The sequence below is a fragment of the Macaca fascicularis genome, chromosome 19, assembly GCF_037993035.2.
Source record: "Macaca fascicularis isolate 582-1 chromosome 19, T2T-MFA8v1.1".
Taxonomy (NCBI): Eukaryota; Metazoa; Chordata; class Mammalia; order Primates; family Cercopithecidae; genus Macaca; species Macaca fascicularis.
In genome coordinates, this window is record NC_088393.1 from 48327936 (window position 1) to 48345564 (window position 17629).

At 52.7% G+C, this 17629-nt stretch overlaps 1 protein-coding gene across 3 annotated transcripts; it reads left to right on the forward strand.

Annotated features, from left to right (window-relative positions):
* Positions 1-303: 303 nt before the first annotated feature.
* CYP2S1 (cytochrome P450 family 2 subfamily S member 1) lies at positions 304-15859 on the forward strand. 3 transcript variants are annotated; one of them, XM_005589324.4, is made up of 9 exons: positions 304-507; positions 1606-1771; positions 4810-4959; positions 5498-5658; positions 5745-5924; positions 9732-9873; positions 11899-12086; positions 14289-14430; positions 14602-15859. In XM_005589324.4, exons 1-9 carry the CDS (start codon positions 331-333, stop codon positions 14808-14810), a joined length of 1515 nt encoding a protein of 504 aa, XP_005589381.3. In that variant the 5' UTR covers positions 304-330; the 3' UTR covers positions 14811-15859. The 3 variants fall into 3 exon arrangements, 2 of the variants coding, with proteins under 2 accessions (XP_005589381.3, XP_073879747.1); XR_012427619.1 differs by lacking the exon at positions 11899-12086; XM_074023646.1 differs by lacking the exon at positions 5498-5658.
* Positions 15860-17629: the final 1770 nt, after the last annotated feature.

The window sequence follows — 17629 nt, forward strand, 5'->3', positions numbered from 1 at the left end:
TAGGCGGCCAAAGTCTCTGGCTTCCAGGTTCTTCTGTTTGCTTCCTCCCTACCCGGGGGCCCAAGGCGCTGTCTCCGCCGCCCGAGCCCCGCGTAAATCTGGGTGACCTCCGAGACATCCGTTGGAGCATGAGCTCCAGACATCAGGCGGCGGCGGTGGTCCGGGAGAAACCCGGCGGCGGGGAGATAAGCCTGCCCAGCAGGCAGGAGGCTGGGCTAGCTGCCCCGCCCCGCGCCTGACTTTGCTGGGGAGGGAGACGCCCGGCTCCCGCCCCTAACTAACCCAGCCGCGCGGAGCGCCTGGGAGAGGAGAAGGAGCCGACCTGCCGAGATGGAGGCGACCGGCACCTGGGCGCTGCTGCTGGCGCTGGCGCTGCTCCTGCTGCTGACGCTGGCGCTGTCTGGGACCCGGGCCCGAGGCCAGCTGCCCCCCGGGCCCACGCCGCTGCCACTGCTGGGAAACCTTCTGCAGCTACGGCCCGGGGCGCTGTACTCGGGGCTCTTGCGGGTGAGGGGCCCAGGGGACGTCCTGGCTAAGGGCTGGGAGTCCCTGGGAGAGAAACCCGATTGCCAGGGCGAGGGGGTTTTCGGGTATCCTAGGGAGGAGGCAGGGGCAGGGGTCCCAAGGCAAAGGGGCTGCAGCTTTCCTGGGGTGGGGGCTGCAGCAGGTTGTCCAGGGCTGAGAACCGGAGAGGTGCCCGGGAGAGAGGATCGTGGGGTGGGGGACCAGGGCTAGGAGGGGCAGAGACCTCTGCCTACAGAGAATCCTGGGAAGGTGATGGGCAGGGACCGAGGCTGAGAGAGACAGGAGTCCTCCAGCCAAGGAGAAGCTGATGCGGCTGGGCTTGCCCCAGAGGGAGAGGTAGCTGGAGCCATACAGGTGGGGCATGCTGAAGAGGGCACAAAGAAGAAAAGGGGGAGGCGTCCCTGCGGGAGTTGGAGGCAAAGAAGAGGCTGGAGGATTGCAGGCTCAGAGAGGGGGTCCCGCTGAAGGAATCTGTCTGCTCAGAATGCGGGATGGGAGGATGGGTGGAGCTCAGCTGGGAGTTCCTGGGATGGGGGAGGGAAGGAGAGCAAGAAAGAAGGCAGAGGCAGCCCCAGCCTTAGGGGATAGCGGGTCGGAGTGGGAAGAGGCCTGAAGTTTCCCATTCAAAAGGATTCTGGGTGACTTCAAGGACATAGAAAAAGGGGTGGGGTCGTGGGGGAAGAGATGGGGCAGATACTCAGCAGTGTCTGCTCTAGAATTTGAGGGTTTTGCGGTGACTGAAAAGGGTGGCTGGATATTTGGTAGGTAGGGGGGCCCTAAGGAATTAGGGGAGACCCAAACTGCTTCTGGATTGCCCAGTGTCAGAAGTTAAGGTTCAGCAGGAAGCAAGGGAATGACAGGAAGTTGGGGGAAGCCACTGAAGGACGTACTGAGGGAGGAGGCCCGGGAGCCTAGTACAAAAAGAGAACTGAGCCTCAGCTATTTCTGCTGGGGTGGGGGCAGGTTCCTGGTAAAGGGTGTAGAAGCTAAACTCGGTGGCTCCTCCAGTGACAGGGGCCATGATGGAGACAACTTGGCTGGAAGAGGTCACGGCATCCTCTTCTTCCTCCCTGTGCCCAGCTGAGTAAGAAGTACGGACCGGTGTTCACCATCTACCTGGGACCCTGGCGGCCCGTGGTGGTCCTGGTTGGGCAGGAGGCTGTGCGAGAGGCCCTGGGAGGTCAGGCTGAAGAGTTCAGTGGCCGGGGAACCATAGCGATGCTGGAACGGACTTTTGATGGCCATGGTAAGTCAAGGGCTGCTAGGCCCTCCACTCACAGCCTGCCACCACTAACCGGTGTGTGACCTTTGCCCATGGCTTAATGCCTGTTTCCTCATCTGTAAAATGGAGTGATAACAGTGCCCATCGGCTGGCAGGCAGTGGCTTATGCCTGAAATCCCAACACTTTGGGAGGCGGAGGTGGGTGGATCACTTGAGGTCAGGAGTTCGAGACCAGCCTGGCCAACATGGCGAAGCCCTGTCTCTACTAAAAATATAAAAATGAGCTGGGCATGGTGGCGCATACCTGTAATCTCAGATACTCGGGAGGCTGAGGCAGGAGAATCCCTTGAACCCGGGAGACAGAGGTTGCAGTGAGCCAAGATCATGCCACTGCACTCCAGTCTGGGCAACAGAGCGAGCCTCCATCTCAAACAAACGAACAAGCAAAAAGCAGTGCCCATCATGTAGGACTGAGTGATTGAGTGAGGACTGAGCCACGTGCAGAGTGAGCACTCATTAACCACCAGGTTGTGGTATCAGTGATAACCATCAGTGATCCAGGTAAAGCCCTGAGGGTTCAGAAAGATTCCAGAGCGCTTTCAAGGTCCTGAGGATGGGTGGGTAAGCCCTCCAATGATAGAGGCAGTTCTCTGTGTTACAACAGAAAGCAGGAGGCCCATGCTGGGTGCTGCCAGGAACTCAACAGTGACTAAGACAGCACTGGTGCTGCTTCCCCAGAGCACCGAGGCCAGTGGGGAAACAGACTCACGACACGGTGCCAGCCCAGAGTGGTCAGGGCCAAGACGGGGAAGCACAGGGGGAAAGGTCAGGGTGGGATGGGGAGGGGTCAGGGCAAGAGGGATCAGGGCCAGGCTGAAGGAAGCCCTAGGACTGTAGGAATTTAGAGGAGGTACCTGACCCAGCTCGTTTGGCGAGGGAGATTCAGAAAGTCTTCCTGAAGACAGGCTGTCAAAGCTGAGACTCATAAGATGAGGGGGGAGGGTGTTCCAGGCAGAAAGACCAGCACCTACAAAAGCATGACTTTGAGAGAAGCATTCATTCATTCAACTGGTGAATTTTCAGGCTGGGCATGGTGGCTCATGCCTGTAACCCCAACACTTTGGGAGGCTGAATTGGAAGGATGACTTGAGCCTAGGTGTTTGAGACAAGCCTGGGCAACATGGTGAGACCCTGCCTCCACAAAACACAAACAAACATAAAAATGATCATTATGCCCAGTCCTATACTGAGTACCAGGTACACGGAGATGACTCAGACAGGTGTGGTGTCCTCTCCTACTGTGGGAGAGGCGGGCTTGTACTGCAGTAAGATAATACAGGGAGGGAATATAATCCTAAAATGAGAGGGACAGATTTGAGGGCAAACACAGGGCACAGGCACCTGTACGAGGGTAAAGAGGGAATCAGGGAAGGCTTCTCAGAGGAGGTAGCATTTGAGCTGGGCCTTGAAGGATGAACAAATTAGTTCACCAAGGATGGGATGGAAGGGGGTGAGAGTGATGCAGGCAGAGGGAACTGCAGGATCACAGGCCTAGACAGGGGATCCTGACCCCTTTGAGGAAGTGAGAGACCAGTGCAGTCGTAGTGGGCTAAGTAACAAAGCTGAGAAGCCAGGGAAATCCCTGGTCATGCGGGGTCTGTGAGTCATGCCAGAGTGTTTGGGCTTTTGTTTTTCCTGGGAGCAGTCGGTTTTAAGCAGGGAACAGCTGTAGTCAGAGTTGGGAAGATCCTGTGGTTGCTGCCTGAAGGGGATGAAAATGGAGGCTAGGAGCCCAGGGTGATGGACCAGGGCTGGGGCCAGGGGATGGGGAGGAAGGAGTAATTGGGAGAGGCCTGGGGCTCTGGCCAGGGAATGGATGGTGGGCTGAAACAGAGAAAGGAGAGATGCTGAGATCACTTTGGAACACAGTGGGGCCAGGGCAGGAGATGCCCAAGGGGAGGTGCCCAAGAGGCCACGACAGGCTGGCGTTGGACAGGGAGGGTCTGTCTGGAACAAGTGTCTTGGATAAAGGAGGAAAACGGTACAGTTCCATCCTCCCTCTGTGTTCAACCTCCGAATTACATGGGGCACAGGACCCAGGACCCAGTGGGACTCCATAAATGATGGGATGGTTGGATGCAAGGAAAGAAGAAAGGAGGAAAGAACTCTTCATTCATCCTGGTTAATTACAGAGCAGGCCAGGTGCGGTGCTCGCACCTGTCATCCTAGCACTTTGGGAGGCTGAGGCAGATGGATCACCTCAGGTCAGGAGTTCAAGACCAGCCTAGACAGCATGGCGAAACCCCATCTCTACTAAAGATATAAAAATTAGCCGGGTGTAGTGGTGTATGCCTGTAATCCCAGCTAGCTGGGAGACTGAGGCAGGAGAATCACTTGAACCTGGGAGGCAGAGGTTGCAATGAGCCGAGATCGTGCCATTGCACTCCAGCCTGGGTGACAGAGCAAGACCTTGTCTCAATAATAATAATAATTACAAAACAGAAGGAGCCTGGGTCATCCCAGCTGCCTACTTTTCAGGAGAATGTACTCCCTTACCCAAGGGCAAAGGATGGGAGAACCACTTTGATTATGCATTTATTGAACACCTACTAAATCCTCATCCCTGGGCTAGGCTGGAATGGACTCAGATGGAGCCTGAAGAGTCCCCCTCAGAGAACCTCACTAGAAAGAAGGGGGAATCGGCCGGTCGCAGTGGCTCACGCCTATAATCCCAACACTTTAGGAGGCTGAGGCGGGCAGATCACGAGGTCAGAAGATTGAGACCATCCTGGCTAACACAGTGAAACCCCATCTCCACTAAAAATACAATTAGTCGGGCATGGTGGCATGCACCTGTAGTTCCAGCTACTCAGGAGGCTGAGGCAGGAGAATTGCTTGAACCTGGGAGGCAGAGGTTGCAGTGAGACAAGATCACGCCACTGCACTCCAGCCTGGGCAACAGAGCGAGACTCTGTCTCAAAAAAAAAAAAAAAAAGAAAGAAAGAAAGAAGGGGGAATGGGCAGAGGTGCTGGTCCCTCTTTGAGTCTAGCCTTCTGCGCAGGGGTTTTCTTCTCCAATGGGGAGCGGTGGAGGCAGCTGAGGAAGTTTACCATGCTTGCTCTGCGGGACCTGGGCATGGGGAAGCGAGAAGGCGAGGAGCTGATCCAGGCGGAGGCCCGGTGTTTGGTGGAGGCATTCCAGGGGACAGAAGGTCAGCATGGCGGGGTCACCCCAGGGTCTCCAGCCAAGTGAAAAGGAAAACTCTCCTACTGTGGCTGGGGGTGGCCCCAACCCAGGTCCTGGAATGGGCGGGAGGGGAAGCCTTGGACTCTAGGGCTGGGCTGGGGGTTCTGTTCACCCCCGCCCTCTGTCTCTGTCCCACTGTCTCTCCAAGGCTGTCACGACATCTCTCTGTGTGTCCCTGGTGCTATCATCCCATTGTTCCTGGGTCTCCATCTCACTCTCTCTGTCTCTTTTCTTTCTCTCTCCTTTCCTCTATTTTTCGGGCCCTAAGTCTACCTCTGTTTCTCTCTCCTTGTCCGTGTGATGGTCACTCAGTTTCTTTCTCCCTGTCTGTTTCTCTGTCCCTGTCTGTCTGTCTCCTTCTTTGCCTGTTAACTCTCTCCCTGCACTGTCTGTCCATCTGTCTTTCCCTGCCTCCCTGTCTCTCTCTGGTTGGGTTCAGCCCCAACCTGCTCCCCTCTGCCTGGCTCCATCACAGCCTACCTCCCTGCCCCCATTCCACCCAGGACGCCCATTCGATCCCTCCCTGCTGCTGGCCCAGGCCACCTCCAACGTAGTCTGCTCCCTCCTCTTTGGCCTCCGCTTCTCCTATGAGGATAAGGAGTTCCAGGCCATGGTCCGGGCAGCTGGTGGTACCCTGCTGGGAGTCAGCTCCCGGGGGGGTCAGGTGAGTGGGTGGGACCCCTTTCCAACTACCTTCCCTGAAGGTTCCTGCCAAGGTCCCATGAGAACTAGCCGTCCTTCTCCCCACAGACCTATGAGATGTGTTCCTGGTTCCTGTGGCCCCTGCCAGGCCCCCACAAGCAGCTCCTCCACCACGTCAGCACCCTAGCTGCCTTCACAGTCCGGCAGGTGCAGCAGCACCAGGGGAACTTGGATGCTTCGGGTCCCGCACGTGACCTGGTCGATGCCTTCCTGTTGAAGATGGCACAGGTGCGGGAAGGGTGCAGGGACCCCCTCTCTGAATGGGTGTGGTAACCTGGTAGGTCCCCAGCCAGGTGTCCCTGGGGACCTCGACTGGGTCCCTCTCTCTTTCTCTCTCTGCATGTCTCTGTGAGTATGAGTGTCTGTGTGCGTGTGCGTCCCTTCTCTGCACATCTCTGTCTCTTTCAGGGAGTTGCTCTCACTGCCTCTCCCGCCCCCAACCTGGGCATTTGTGCCGGGCTCTCTGTCTCTCCAGCATTTCTCCTCTTTCTCCCTCCCACCTCGGCCCTTGTGTTCAGGCCCCATGCCCACGGTCCCACACCATCAATCCCCAGGATCACTTCATCCCACCCCCTGCAGCCTCCCCAGACTTTTATGTAAATTCACAATTTTATGTGAATTATGGTGGTTTATTAGGAAGCCTTGCAATATCAATTTATGTTAGTAAAGTCCACTTTATTAATTATATGAGAACAATATTTCTTTTTCTTTCTTTTCTTTTTTTTTTTTTTTTTAAGAGACAGGATCTCTTTCTGTGGCCCAGGCTGGAGTACAGTTGCAAAATCATAACTCACTGCAACCTTGAACTCCTGGGCTCAAGCAATCCTGCTGCCTCAGGCTCCTAAGTAGCTGGGACAACAGGTGCGCACCACCACACCTGGCTAAATTTTTTTTTTCTTTTCTTTTCTTTTTTTTTTTTTTTTTTTTGAGACGGAGTCTCGCTCTGTTACCCAGGCTGGACTGCAGTGGCCGGATCTCAGCTCACTGCAACCTCCGCCTCCCGGGTTTACACCATTCTCCCGCCTCAGGCTCCCAAGTAGCTGGGACTACAGGCGCTCGCCACCTCGCCCGGCTAGATTTTTGTATTTTTTAGTAGAGACGGGGTTTCACCGTGTTAGCCAGGATGGTCTCGATCTCCTGACCTCGTGATCCGCCCGTCTCGGCCTCCCAAAGTGCTGGGATTACAGGCTTGAGCCACCGCGCCCGGCCAATTTTTTTTTTTTCTTTGTAGAGACGGACTCTCACTATGTTACCCAGGCTGGTCTTGAAATCCTGGGCTCATGTAATCTTCCTGCCGCCTTGAACTCCCAAAGTGCTGGGACTGTAGGCATAAGCCACCATGCCCTGTAAGAAAACTAGAATTAAGGGGACTCCTAAGGAAATAAATAGTTTTTAATTGCCGGGCGCGGTGGCTCACGCCTGTAATCCCAGCACTTTGGGAGGCCGAGGCGGGCGGATCACAAGGTCAGGAGATCGAGACCACGGTGAAACCCCGTCTCTACTAAAAATACAAAAAAAATGAGCCGGGCGCAGTGGCGGGCGCCTGTAGTCCCAGCTACTCGGGAGGCTGGGGCAGGAGAATGGCGTGAACCCAGGAGGCGGAGCTTGCAGTGAGCCAGGATCGCGCCACTGCACTCCAGCTTGGGCGACAGAGCAAGACTCCGTCTCAAAAAAAAAAAAAAAATAGTTTTTAATTGTACGAACTTTGGAAGAATGGGGCCACATTCTTTAATTAAATGCAGCCTCCCTGTTTGTGGAGAAAGAAAAATTTTTCTTAACTCTATTGCCCCATTTCTTTTCTCTTTTATTGCATTTTTTTTTTTAGTTTTAACTATAGTTAAATATACATAACATTTACCATCTTAACCATTTTTAGGTATGCAGTATAGTAGTGTTAAGTACATTCACATTGTTATGCAATCAGTCTCCAGAACTCTTCACGTTGTGAAGCTGAAACTCTATATCCATTAAACAACTGCCAGGCGGGAGGATAGCTTGAGCCCAGGAGTTCGAGACCTGCCTGGGTAATATAGCGAGACCCCGTTCTCCACAAAAAGGAAAAAAAAAAAAAAAGACAACTGCCTGTTCCTCCCTTCCCCAACCCCTGGCAATCACCCTTTTTTTTTTTTTTCTTCTTTTTTTTTTTGAGACAGAATCTCACTCTGTCACCCAGACTGGAGTGCAGCGGTGCAGTCTTGGCTCACAACAACCTCTGCCTCCTGGGTTCAAGCGATTCTCCTGCTTCAGGCTCCCCAGTAGCTGGGACTATAGGCGTGCGCCACCACGCCTGGCTAATTTTTGTATTTTTAGTAGAGGCGGGGTTTCACTGTGTTGGCCAGGCTGATCTCAAACTCCTGGCCTCAAGTGACCAAGCTGCCTCAGCCTCCCAAAGTGCTGGGACTACAGGCATGAGCCACTGTGCCTGGCACCTTTCTACTTTGTCTATATAGATTTGACTATTCTAGGTGCCTCATATGAGTGGATTCATACAGTATTTGTCCTTTTGTGACTGACTCATTGCATTTAGCATAATGTCCTTAAGGTTCATCCATGTTATAGCTTGTGACAGGATTTCGTTCCTTTTTAAGCCTGAGTGATACTCAACTGTGTGTATATACCACATTCTCTGTATCCATTCATTCACTGATGGACACAGGTTGCCTCCAGTTCTTGGCAATTGTGAATAATACTGCTATTAACATGAGTGTATCTCTTCAAGTCCCTGCTTTCAATTCTTTTTTTTTTTTTTTCTTTTTTGAGATGGAGTCTTGCTCTGTTGTCCAGGCTACAGTGCAGTGGCACGATCTCAGCTCACTGCAACCTCCACCTCCAGGGTTCAAGTGATTCTCCTGCCTCAGTCTCCCAAGTAGCTGGGACTACGGGTGCCCGCCACCACACCCAGCTAATTTTGTTTTTGTATTTTCAGTAGAGACAGGGTTTCACCATATTGCCCAGGCTGGTCTCGAACTCCTGACCTCAGGTGATCCACCTGCCTAGGCCTCCCAAAGTGCTGGGATTTCAGGCGTGAGCCACCATGCCCAGCCTCTGCTTTCAATTCTTTTGGTTATATCCCTAGAAGTCAAATTGCTGGATTATATGGTAATTCTATAATTCTAATTTTTGTTTGTTTGTTTTCTGAGATAGGGTCTCATTCTGTTGCCCGGGCTCTAGTCCAGTGGTTCAATCATAGCTCATTGCAGCCCTGATCTCCTGAATTCAGCCGAAAAATATTTATTTATTTATTTATTTATTTATTTATTTATTTTTTTTGAGACAGAGTCTCACTCTGTCGCCCAGGCTGGGGTGCAGTGGCCGGATCTCGGCTCACTGCAAGCTCCGCCTCCCGGGTTTACGCCATTCTCCTGCCTCAGCCTCCCGAGTAGCTGGGACTACAGGCGCCCACCACCTCGCCCGGCTAGTTTTTTGTATTTTTTAGTAGAGACGGGGTTTCACCGTGTTAGCCAGGATGGTCTCGATCTCCTGACCTCGTGATCCGCCCGTCTCGGCCTCCCAAAGTGCTGGGATTACAGGCTTGAGCCACCGCGCCCGGCCCATTTAAAAAAATATTTCAACCAGAGAGAACTAACATCAAGAGTCTACTTCTCGGCCAGGTACAGTATCTCACACCTGTAATCCCAGCACTTTGGGAGGCAGAGGCAGGTGGATCACTTGAGGTCAGGAGTTTAAAACCAGCCTGGCCAACATAGAGAAACCCTGTCTCCACTGAACATACAAAAATTAGCCGGGCGTGATGGCACGCACCTGTAATCCCAGCTACTCGGGAGGCTGAGGTGGGAGAATTGCTTGAACCTAGGAGGCAGAGGTTGCAGTGAGCCAGGATCGTGCCACTGCACTCAGCCTGGGTGAAAAAGCAAGACTCTGTCTCAAAAAAAAAAGAGTCGACTTCCCAACCTTCCCCAAAATTTATCTAAACCCCGTGACAAAACTCGTAGTGCTGACCCCAGGCTTGGCTGTTCTGGACATTTACTTCCCGAAGGCTGTGTTCTCTCAGCCCCTCTGCCTGGTTTCTTTCAGGAGGAACAAAACCCAGACACAGAATTCACCAACAAGAACATGCTGATGACAGTCATTTATTTGCTGTTCGCTGGGACGATGACGGTCAGCGCCACGGTCGGCTATACCCTCCTGCTCCTGATGAAATACCCTCATGTCCAAAGTAAGAGCCTTTTCCACCTTGGGAACAGAAGTGAGGGTTCTCGGCTGAGCAAGGTGGCTCACGCCTATAATCCCAGAGCTTTGGGAGGCTGAGGCGGGCTGATCACTTGAGAACAGGAATTTAAGACCAGCCTGGGTAACATAGTGAAACCCCATCTCTACTAAAAATACAGGTGGTGGCATGCACCTGTAATCCCAGCTACTCGGGCGGCTGAGGAATGAGAATTGCTTGAGCCCAGGAGGTAGAAGTTGCAGTGAACTGACATCACACCACTGCACTCCAGCCTGGGTGACAGAGGGAGACACTGTCTCAAAAAACAAAAAGTGAGAGTTTTAGAGGGAAGAGTGGGCAGGCCGAGCAGACAGGCTGAGCTAGATCTTTGAGGCATCAATGGGCACGGCGTTTGGGATGTCCGGGAGCCAGAGGAGGTTCAGGAGTTGCTGACTGCAGTATGAGGCATAGTGAAAGACAAGGCAGGTGTCTGTGGGCCTCGCCGCCTTAGTGATACATTAGGTGCCTTATGCTGAGCCATGGGGAGCAATGGAATGACTTTGAGCAGGGAAGGGCAGGGTCAAATTGGTTTTTTATTTTTATTTTTTATTTTTTTATAGGGGATAGAGTCTCCCTGTGTCGCCCAGGCTGGAATGCAGTAGTGTGATCTCGGCTCACTGCAACCTCCAGCCTCCCGGGTTCAAGCAATTCTCCTGCCTTAGCCTGCCGAGTAGCTAGGATTACAAGCGTGCACCACCACACCCAGCTAACTTTTGTACGTTTAGGAGAGACAGGGTATCCCCATGTTGGCCAGGCCGGTCCCGAACTCCTGACCTCAAGTGATCTGCCCATCTCGGCCTCCCAAAGTTCTGGGATTACAGGCATGAGCCAAGACGCCCGGCCCAACTCCAGCATTTTAGGGTTAGGCAGCTGCTGCGGGTCATGGGGATGGGCTGACCTGGGAGTTGAGGTCCTGGTAGTGTTGCAGGAGTGGAACCAGCTGTGACTTCTGGCAATGACTTGGGTTCTCTGAGTCTTCAGTTTCTTCATCTAGGAAATGGGGATAGATAACAATACCTATCTCACAAGGGTGCTATGGGAATTAAGAAAGTATAGATGAGCCAGGCATGGTGGCTTATGCCTGTAATCCCAGCACTTTGGGAGGCTGAGGTGGGAGGATCACTTGAGGCTAGGAGTTCAAGATCAGCCTGGGCAACATAGTGAGGTCCTGTCTCTACCAAAAATAGAAAAGTTAGCTGGGCGTGGTGGTGTGTGCCTGTGGTCATAGCTACTCAGGAGACTGAGGTGAAAGGATCACTTGAGCCCATTAGGTGAGGTGAAGGCTATTACAGTGAGCCATCATTGCACTGCTGCACCAGCCTCGGCAACAGAGTAAGACCCTGTCTCAAAAAAAAAAAGAGAAGGCTGGGTACGGTGGCTCACGTCTGTAATCCCGGCACTTTGGGAGGCCAAAGCGGACGGATCACCTGAGGTCAGGAGTTTGAGACCAGCCTGGCCAACATGGCAAAACCCTGTCTCTACTAAAAATACAAAAATGAGCCGGGCATGATGGCAGGCGTCTGTAGTCCCAGCTACTCGGGAGGCTGAGGTAGGAGAATCTCTTGAACCCAGGAGGCGGAGTTGCAGTGAGCCGAGATCGCGCCACTGCACTCCAGACTGGGTGACAGAGTGTGTAATCCCAGCTACTCAGGAGGCTGAGGCAGGAGAATCACTTGAATCCGGGAGGCAGAGGTGGTGAGCCGAGATCGCGCCATTGCACTCTAGCCTAGGCAACAGAGCAAAACTCGGTCTCAAAAAATAAATAAATAAAATAAAATAAGAGAGAGAGAGAAGATAGATGGAACACCCAACACACAAGATGTGTGGTCTTTGGGCTCAGTGAGGGCTGGGGGACTACTCCTCCCCACCTGTCAGCCTCACCCCAAACTACAGCTATGCAAGCAGATGGGCTTCTGAGGGGAGGATCCCTGGGCCCTACCTGCTGTCCGACTCCCGCCCTCCTCTTGCTTGCAGAGCGGGTACGTGAGGAGCTGACTCAGGAGCTGGGGTCTGGCCGGGCACCAAGCCTAGGGGACCGTACCCGCCTCCCTTACACCGACGCGGTTCTACATGAAGCACAGCGGCTGCTGGCGCTGGTGCCCATGGGAATCCCCCGCACCCTCATGCGGACCACCCGCTTCCGAGGCTACACCCTGCCCCAGGTGGGTATGCGTGCAGCCGCGGCCCATGGCTCTCTGCCTCGGGGCCTGAGCCCGGGTTGGCTGCTATCAGTGTCTCCCTGACTTTCTCTGATCTTAGTCAGTCTGTCTCTCTCTCTCTCTCTCTCTCTCTCTCTCTCTCTCTCTCTCTTCCTCCTCTACTCCCCACTGCATCTTTCTCCTCCTTCTTTCTCTGACACTCCCTCCCTTTCTGCATCTTTTAACTCTTTCTGTTTCTTTTTGGTTTATGTTTTCTTGCCCTTTGACTCTATCTCTGGGCCCCATCTGCCCCAGAGATCTCCTAATTCTATCTCCTTCCAAAGTGGTCGGGACAGTCGAATGAGGTAACATACAGAGAAGCAGCTTGAAAACTGAGGAGCAAGTCCAGGACTAAGGGAAGCCCTCTCGACCCTTAGCCCCTGATGCAGACACATTCTCTCCTCTGTCTCTCTCCCCCAATCTCAGTGCCCTTCACTGGAGAGCAGCTCTGATGCAGAACCAAAAGGGGGCGATGTTTCCCCAGAAACCCCAGCGGTTTAGTGCAAGCAGCTCCCTCCACCTTCACTGCAGAATCAAATCTGCGGCCGTTAGCATCCAGTGCTGCTTTGCGGCTATTTTCTTTTTCTTCTTCCTTTTTTTTTTTTTTTTTTTCTGAGATGGAGTCTCGCTCTGTTGCCCAGGCTGGAGTGCAGTGGCACGATCTCGGCTCACTGCAACCTCCGCCTCCCGGCTTCAAGCGATTCTCTTGCCTCAGCCTCCTGAGTAGCTGCAATTACAGGTGCGTGCCACTACACCCAGCTAATTTTTGTATTTTTAGTAGAGACGGGGTTTCACCATGTTGGTTAGGCTGGTCTCAAACTCCTGACCTCATGATCCACCAGCCTCGGCCTCCCAAAGTGCTGGGATTACAAGTGTGAGCCACCGCGCCTGGCCTACCCCCTCCTGTTTTGTAAATGGGGCCTTGGGCAAATCACTTCTCCCTCTGAACCTCAATATATCCCTCCTCTAAATTAGAAACAATAATAGTATCAACTTGGAGCTGTAAGATAATGCTTGTAAAACAAACACCAGCTCAGCTACTTGGGAGCCGGTCCTGTGTACCAGGCAGCAACACTTGAGTGATGATAATGACAGGTATCCAGGCTTGAGGACCTGCTCTGCACCAGGGGTTATTCTGAGTGCTTTCCATATCTATTATCTCATTTAATCTTTAAAGCAACCCTATACCATTATCATGCCCATCTTACAGATAAGGAAACTGAGAGCTTGAAAAGTTTCTAGAAGATTTGCCAAGGTCACCCAGCCCGCATATAGTATTCTTTGCCCCTCTCTCTTTCTTTTCTTTTTTTTTTTTAGACGGAGTCTCGCTCTGTCACCCAGGCTGGAGTGCAGTGATGCGATCTCGGCTTACTGCAAGCTCCACCTCCCAGGTTCACGCCATTCTCCTGCCTCAGCCTCCCGAGTAGCTGGGACTACAGGTGCCCGTCACCACGCCTGGCTAATTTTTTTGTATTTTTAGTAGAGACGGGGTTTCACCGTGTTAGCCAGGATGGTCTCCATCTCCTGACCACGTGATCTGCCCGCCTCGGCCTCCCAAAGTGCTGGGATTACAGGCTTGAGCCACTGCGCCCAACTTTCTTTTCTTTTCTTTCGTTCCTTCCTTCCTTCTTTCCTTTTTTTTCTTTCCCTCTTTCTCTCTTCCTCTCTTCCTTCTTTCCTTGCTTCCTTCCTTCCTTTCTCCCTTCCTCCCTTCCTCCCTTCCTCTCTTCCTCTCTTCCTCTTTCTTTCTTGACAGGGTCTCTCTCTGCCTCCCAGGCTGGGATGCAGTGGTACAAGCATAGCTCACAGCAGCCTTGAACTCCTGGGCTCAAGTGATCCTCTCACCTCAGCCTCCTGAGCAGCTGGGACTATGGGCTCACGCCACCATGCCTGGCTAATTTTTTCATTTTTCGGAGAGACAAGGTCTTGTTATATTGCCCAGGCTGGTCTCAAACTCCTGGGCTCAAATGCTTCTCTCACCTCAGCCTCCCACGTGGCTGGGATTACAGGCATGAGCTGCTGCATGCCACTCAACACTCAACAAATGTTGATGCCGTTATGTTTGTAAACTCGTGTCCCTGGCACCCCAGACTTGTGCTCCATACTCGAGGACCGAATAGACTGGGGTGGGAAGGGATTTGTAGCCTGATTATTATTTCCCCTCAGGGCACGGAGGTCTTCCCCCTCCTTGGCTCCATCCTGCATGACCCCAGCATCTTCAAGCACCCAGAAGAGTTCAACCCAGACCGTTTCCTGGATGCAGATGGACGGTTCAGGAAGCATGAGGCGTTCCTGCCCTTCTCTTTAGGTATCTGTTGCAGCCTTGGGTATCACGAGCAGGCGCTGGCAAACTCCAGGCATCTGTGCCAGCTGGGGGCACCCTTCTGCACCCTGGGCTTACTGTTGGCCCCCCTGTTCTCCCCGTGGGCCTAGGTGTGAGGAGGACTGGCTCAGCCCTTTCTCTCTCTCTCCTCACAAGGGAAGCGTGTCTGCCTTGGAGAGGGCCTGGCAAAAGCAGAGCTCTTCCTCTTCTTCACCACCATCCTGCAAGCCTTCTCCCTGGAGAGCCCGTGCCCACTGGACTCCCTGAGCCTCAAGCCCACCATCAGTGGCCTTTTCAACATCCCCCCAGCCTTCCAACTGCAAGTCCGTCCCACTGACCTTCATTCCACCACGCAGACCACATGAAGGAAGGCAACTTGGAGGTGGTGGGTGCCCGGGACGGTGCCTCCAGCCTCAGCAGTGGGTATGGACAGGGTTAATGTCTCCAAAGTGTACACTGCAGGCAGCCACATTACACACCTGCAGCTGTTTTCCAGAGACTGTCCCACGGCCCACACACTCACTTACTTGACTCATGCTGCTGTTAAGATGCACAACCACACACTCATACACAACTACAAGAGCCACAAAGCAACTGCTGCGTTAGCTTTCCACAGACATAAATATAGTCCATCTGCAATCACGAGCACATAGCCAGGTAACCCACCAACTCCCCTGGATCTTCACCCAAAATGTGGGAGTCTGCCTGTCACCTTTATAAGCCACAGAAACAGCCACACATATTCACAGCTGACACGCCCTCTCCATTCATCGAACTTCTCAGTGTCCCTGTCTCTGGTGCCTGGCACAGGGAACATCATGCCCCCTCCTGAGCCATGCCACAGAGAGACCGTCACTGTCTATGGCCCTGACACATGCTCCCTCTCGTGGCTGCACCACTCTCCCAGCCTGTGACCACCGATGTCCACATTACCCCCAACCACTGGTCCACACAGCTACCCACATATGACATCGTCCTGGCTTCCCGGAGTATCTTCCCACTTAGACACGCCGCTCCCACGGAGGCACAGTCCCCAGCCACCTTCGCAAGTGCAGCCCTCAGTCACCCCTTTTTAAGCACCCTGATTCTCCCAAATGCAGAGACACCTGGGTCTGCAATTATGCACGGAGACCTTGGACATACGAGGACCCTCAGACCAGAGGGACACCTGCCCCACCCCAACACGTGCTTATGTAACCAAGCGGCTCCTGCTACCCCTTCACACACACATACGTCCTCACTGATCTACAGCCCCTATTCGGCATCAGAGTCCCCACTAGACCAGTGGAAGGGGTTAGAGACCAAGTAGGGGCCAGGTTCCAATTCACCCTGTCAGGGATTGAGCCAGATCTGACGTCCTTGTGATTTAAGGGTCCGGTTTGGGAATTAAAGTTTGTTCCTGGCCTTTAGCCTACTGCGTGTGTGACCCGTGTCAGTCACTGTGAGTAAGGGGTGGGGACAGGGCAGTCCACCCCTCCCCTGAGGCTGGGCGGGAGCTGAAAAACATGGCCACCGCCCACCCTGGCTGTTGACATCAGGACCAGATGTGGAGCTGGGAGGAGGGGCAGGGCTGGGGCCGCCCTGGGCCTCACTTTCAAAAAGGGCCAAGGTGTCCGGCGGTGAGAAGTGGGGAAGGAGAGGGTAACCCAAGCTGGACTGCGGACCTTGGGGGCTTCCTTAGTCAGGGAAAGCCTGAAGCCAACTAGATCCAGACCCTAGAGACTCTTCAAACTTGAAAGCACAAGAACTCTTCAAACTTGAGCACAGGAACTAGCTTGCAACACAGACCCTAAACCCACTCCCACTTCTTCCACACTTTTTCTCTTGCCTCCTCTTCACAAGGAAACCAGACGCACTTCTAAATTTCTTTTTTTTTTTTTTTTTTGAGACGGAGTCTCACTCTGTCACCCAGGCTGGAGTATGGCAGTGTGATCTTGGCTCACTGCAGCCTCCGCCTCCCGGGTTTAAGCGATTCTCCTGCCTTAGCCTCCCAAGTAGCTGTGATTACAGGTATGTGCCACCACGCCCAGCTAATTTTTGTATTTTTGGTAGAGACGGGGTTTCACCATGTTGCCCAGGCTGGTCTCGAACTCCTGACTTCAGGTGATCTGCCCGCCTCGGCCTCCCAAAGTGCTGGGGTTACAGGCGTGAGCCGCTGCTAGATGAATTTCTTATCTAGCAAAGAAGTTTGCAAACATACACAAAAGTAGAATGATATAGTGAGCCCTCAGGTGCGCAGCACCCAGCCTCATTTCTTTTTTTTTTGAGATGGGGTTTTGCTTTGTTGTCTAAGCTGGGGTGCAGTAGCATGATCATAGTTCACTGTGGCCTTGGCCTTGGACTCCTAGACTCAAGTGATCCTCCCGCCTTGGCCTCCAAGCAGCTGGGACTACAGATGCATGCCATCACACCTGGCTAAATTTCTTATTTTTATTTTTTATAGAGAAGTTCTCACTGTATAGCCCACACTGGTCTCAAATTCCAGGCCTCAAGAGTTTCCATCCCAGCCTCCCAAAGTGCTGGGATTACAGGTGTGAGTCACTGTACCCTGTCCTGATATTTTTATTTTACCTATTGCTTTTTATTTATTTATTTATCTTTTTTTTTTTTTTTTTTTTGAGACAGAGTCTCACTCCGTTTCCCAGGCTGGAGTGCAGTGGCACCATCTCAGCTCACTGTAACCTCCGCCTCTTATGTTCAAGCAGTTCTCCTGCCTCAACCTCCTGAGTAGCTGAAATTACAGGCGCCTGCCACCAAGCCTGGCTAATTTTTGTATTTTTAGTAGAGACGGGGTTTCGCCATGTTGGCCAGGCTGGTCTTGAACTCCTGACCTCAGGTGATCTGCCTGCCTTGGCCTCCCAAAGTGCTGGGATTACAAGTGTGAGCCACCGTGCCTGGCTACCTATTGCTTTTTAAAGATTATTTTAAGGCAAATTACAGAAAGTAATTTAATACACGTTTCTAAGAGTTAAGGACATTTTTGCCCTTGACATTTTATGAAGACAGTTTTCAAACATGCAGCAAAGTTGAGGGAATTGTACAAGGAACACCTTGTGCACCTCCAGGGTTCTCCCACTAGCACTTCGCTACACTGCTTTCTAACATTTCTACCCACGTGGCCACCAGCTCAGGATTTATTTATTTATTTATTTATTTATTTATTTATTTATTTTGAGACAGAGTT

What these genes read in the sequence shown, in the direction of transcription:
- CYP2S1 (XM_005589324.4), top strand. Translation starts at nt 331, where the DNA reads ATGGAGGCGACCGGCACCTGGGCGCTGCTGCTGGCGCTGGCGCTGCTC. An exon ending in GGCATTCCAGGGGACAGAAG is followed by an intron (nt 4,960 to 5,497) that starts GTCAGCATGGCG and finishes CATTCCACCCAG; the next exon opens with GACGCCCATTCGATCCCTCC. An exon ending in GTTCCTGCCCTTCTCTTTAG is followed by an intron (nt 14,431 to 14,601) that starts GTATCTGTTGCA and finishes TCTCCTCACAAG; the next exon opens with GGAAGCGTGTCTGCCTTGGA.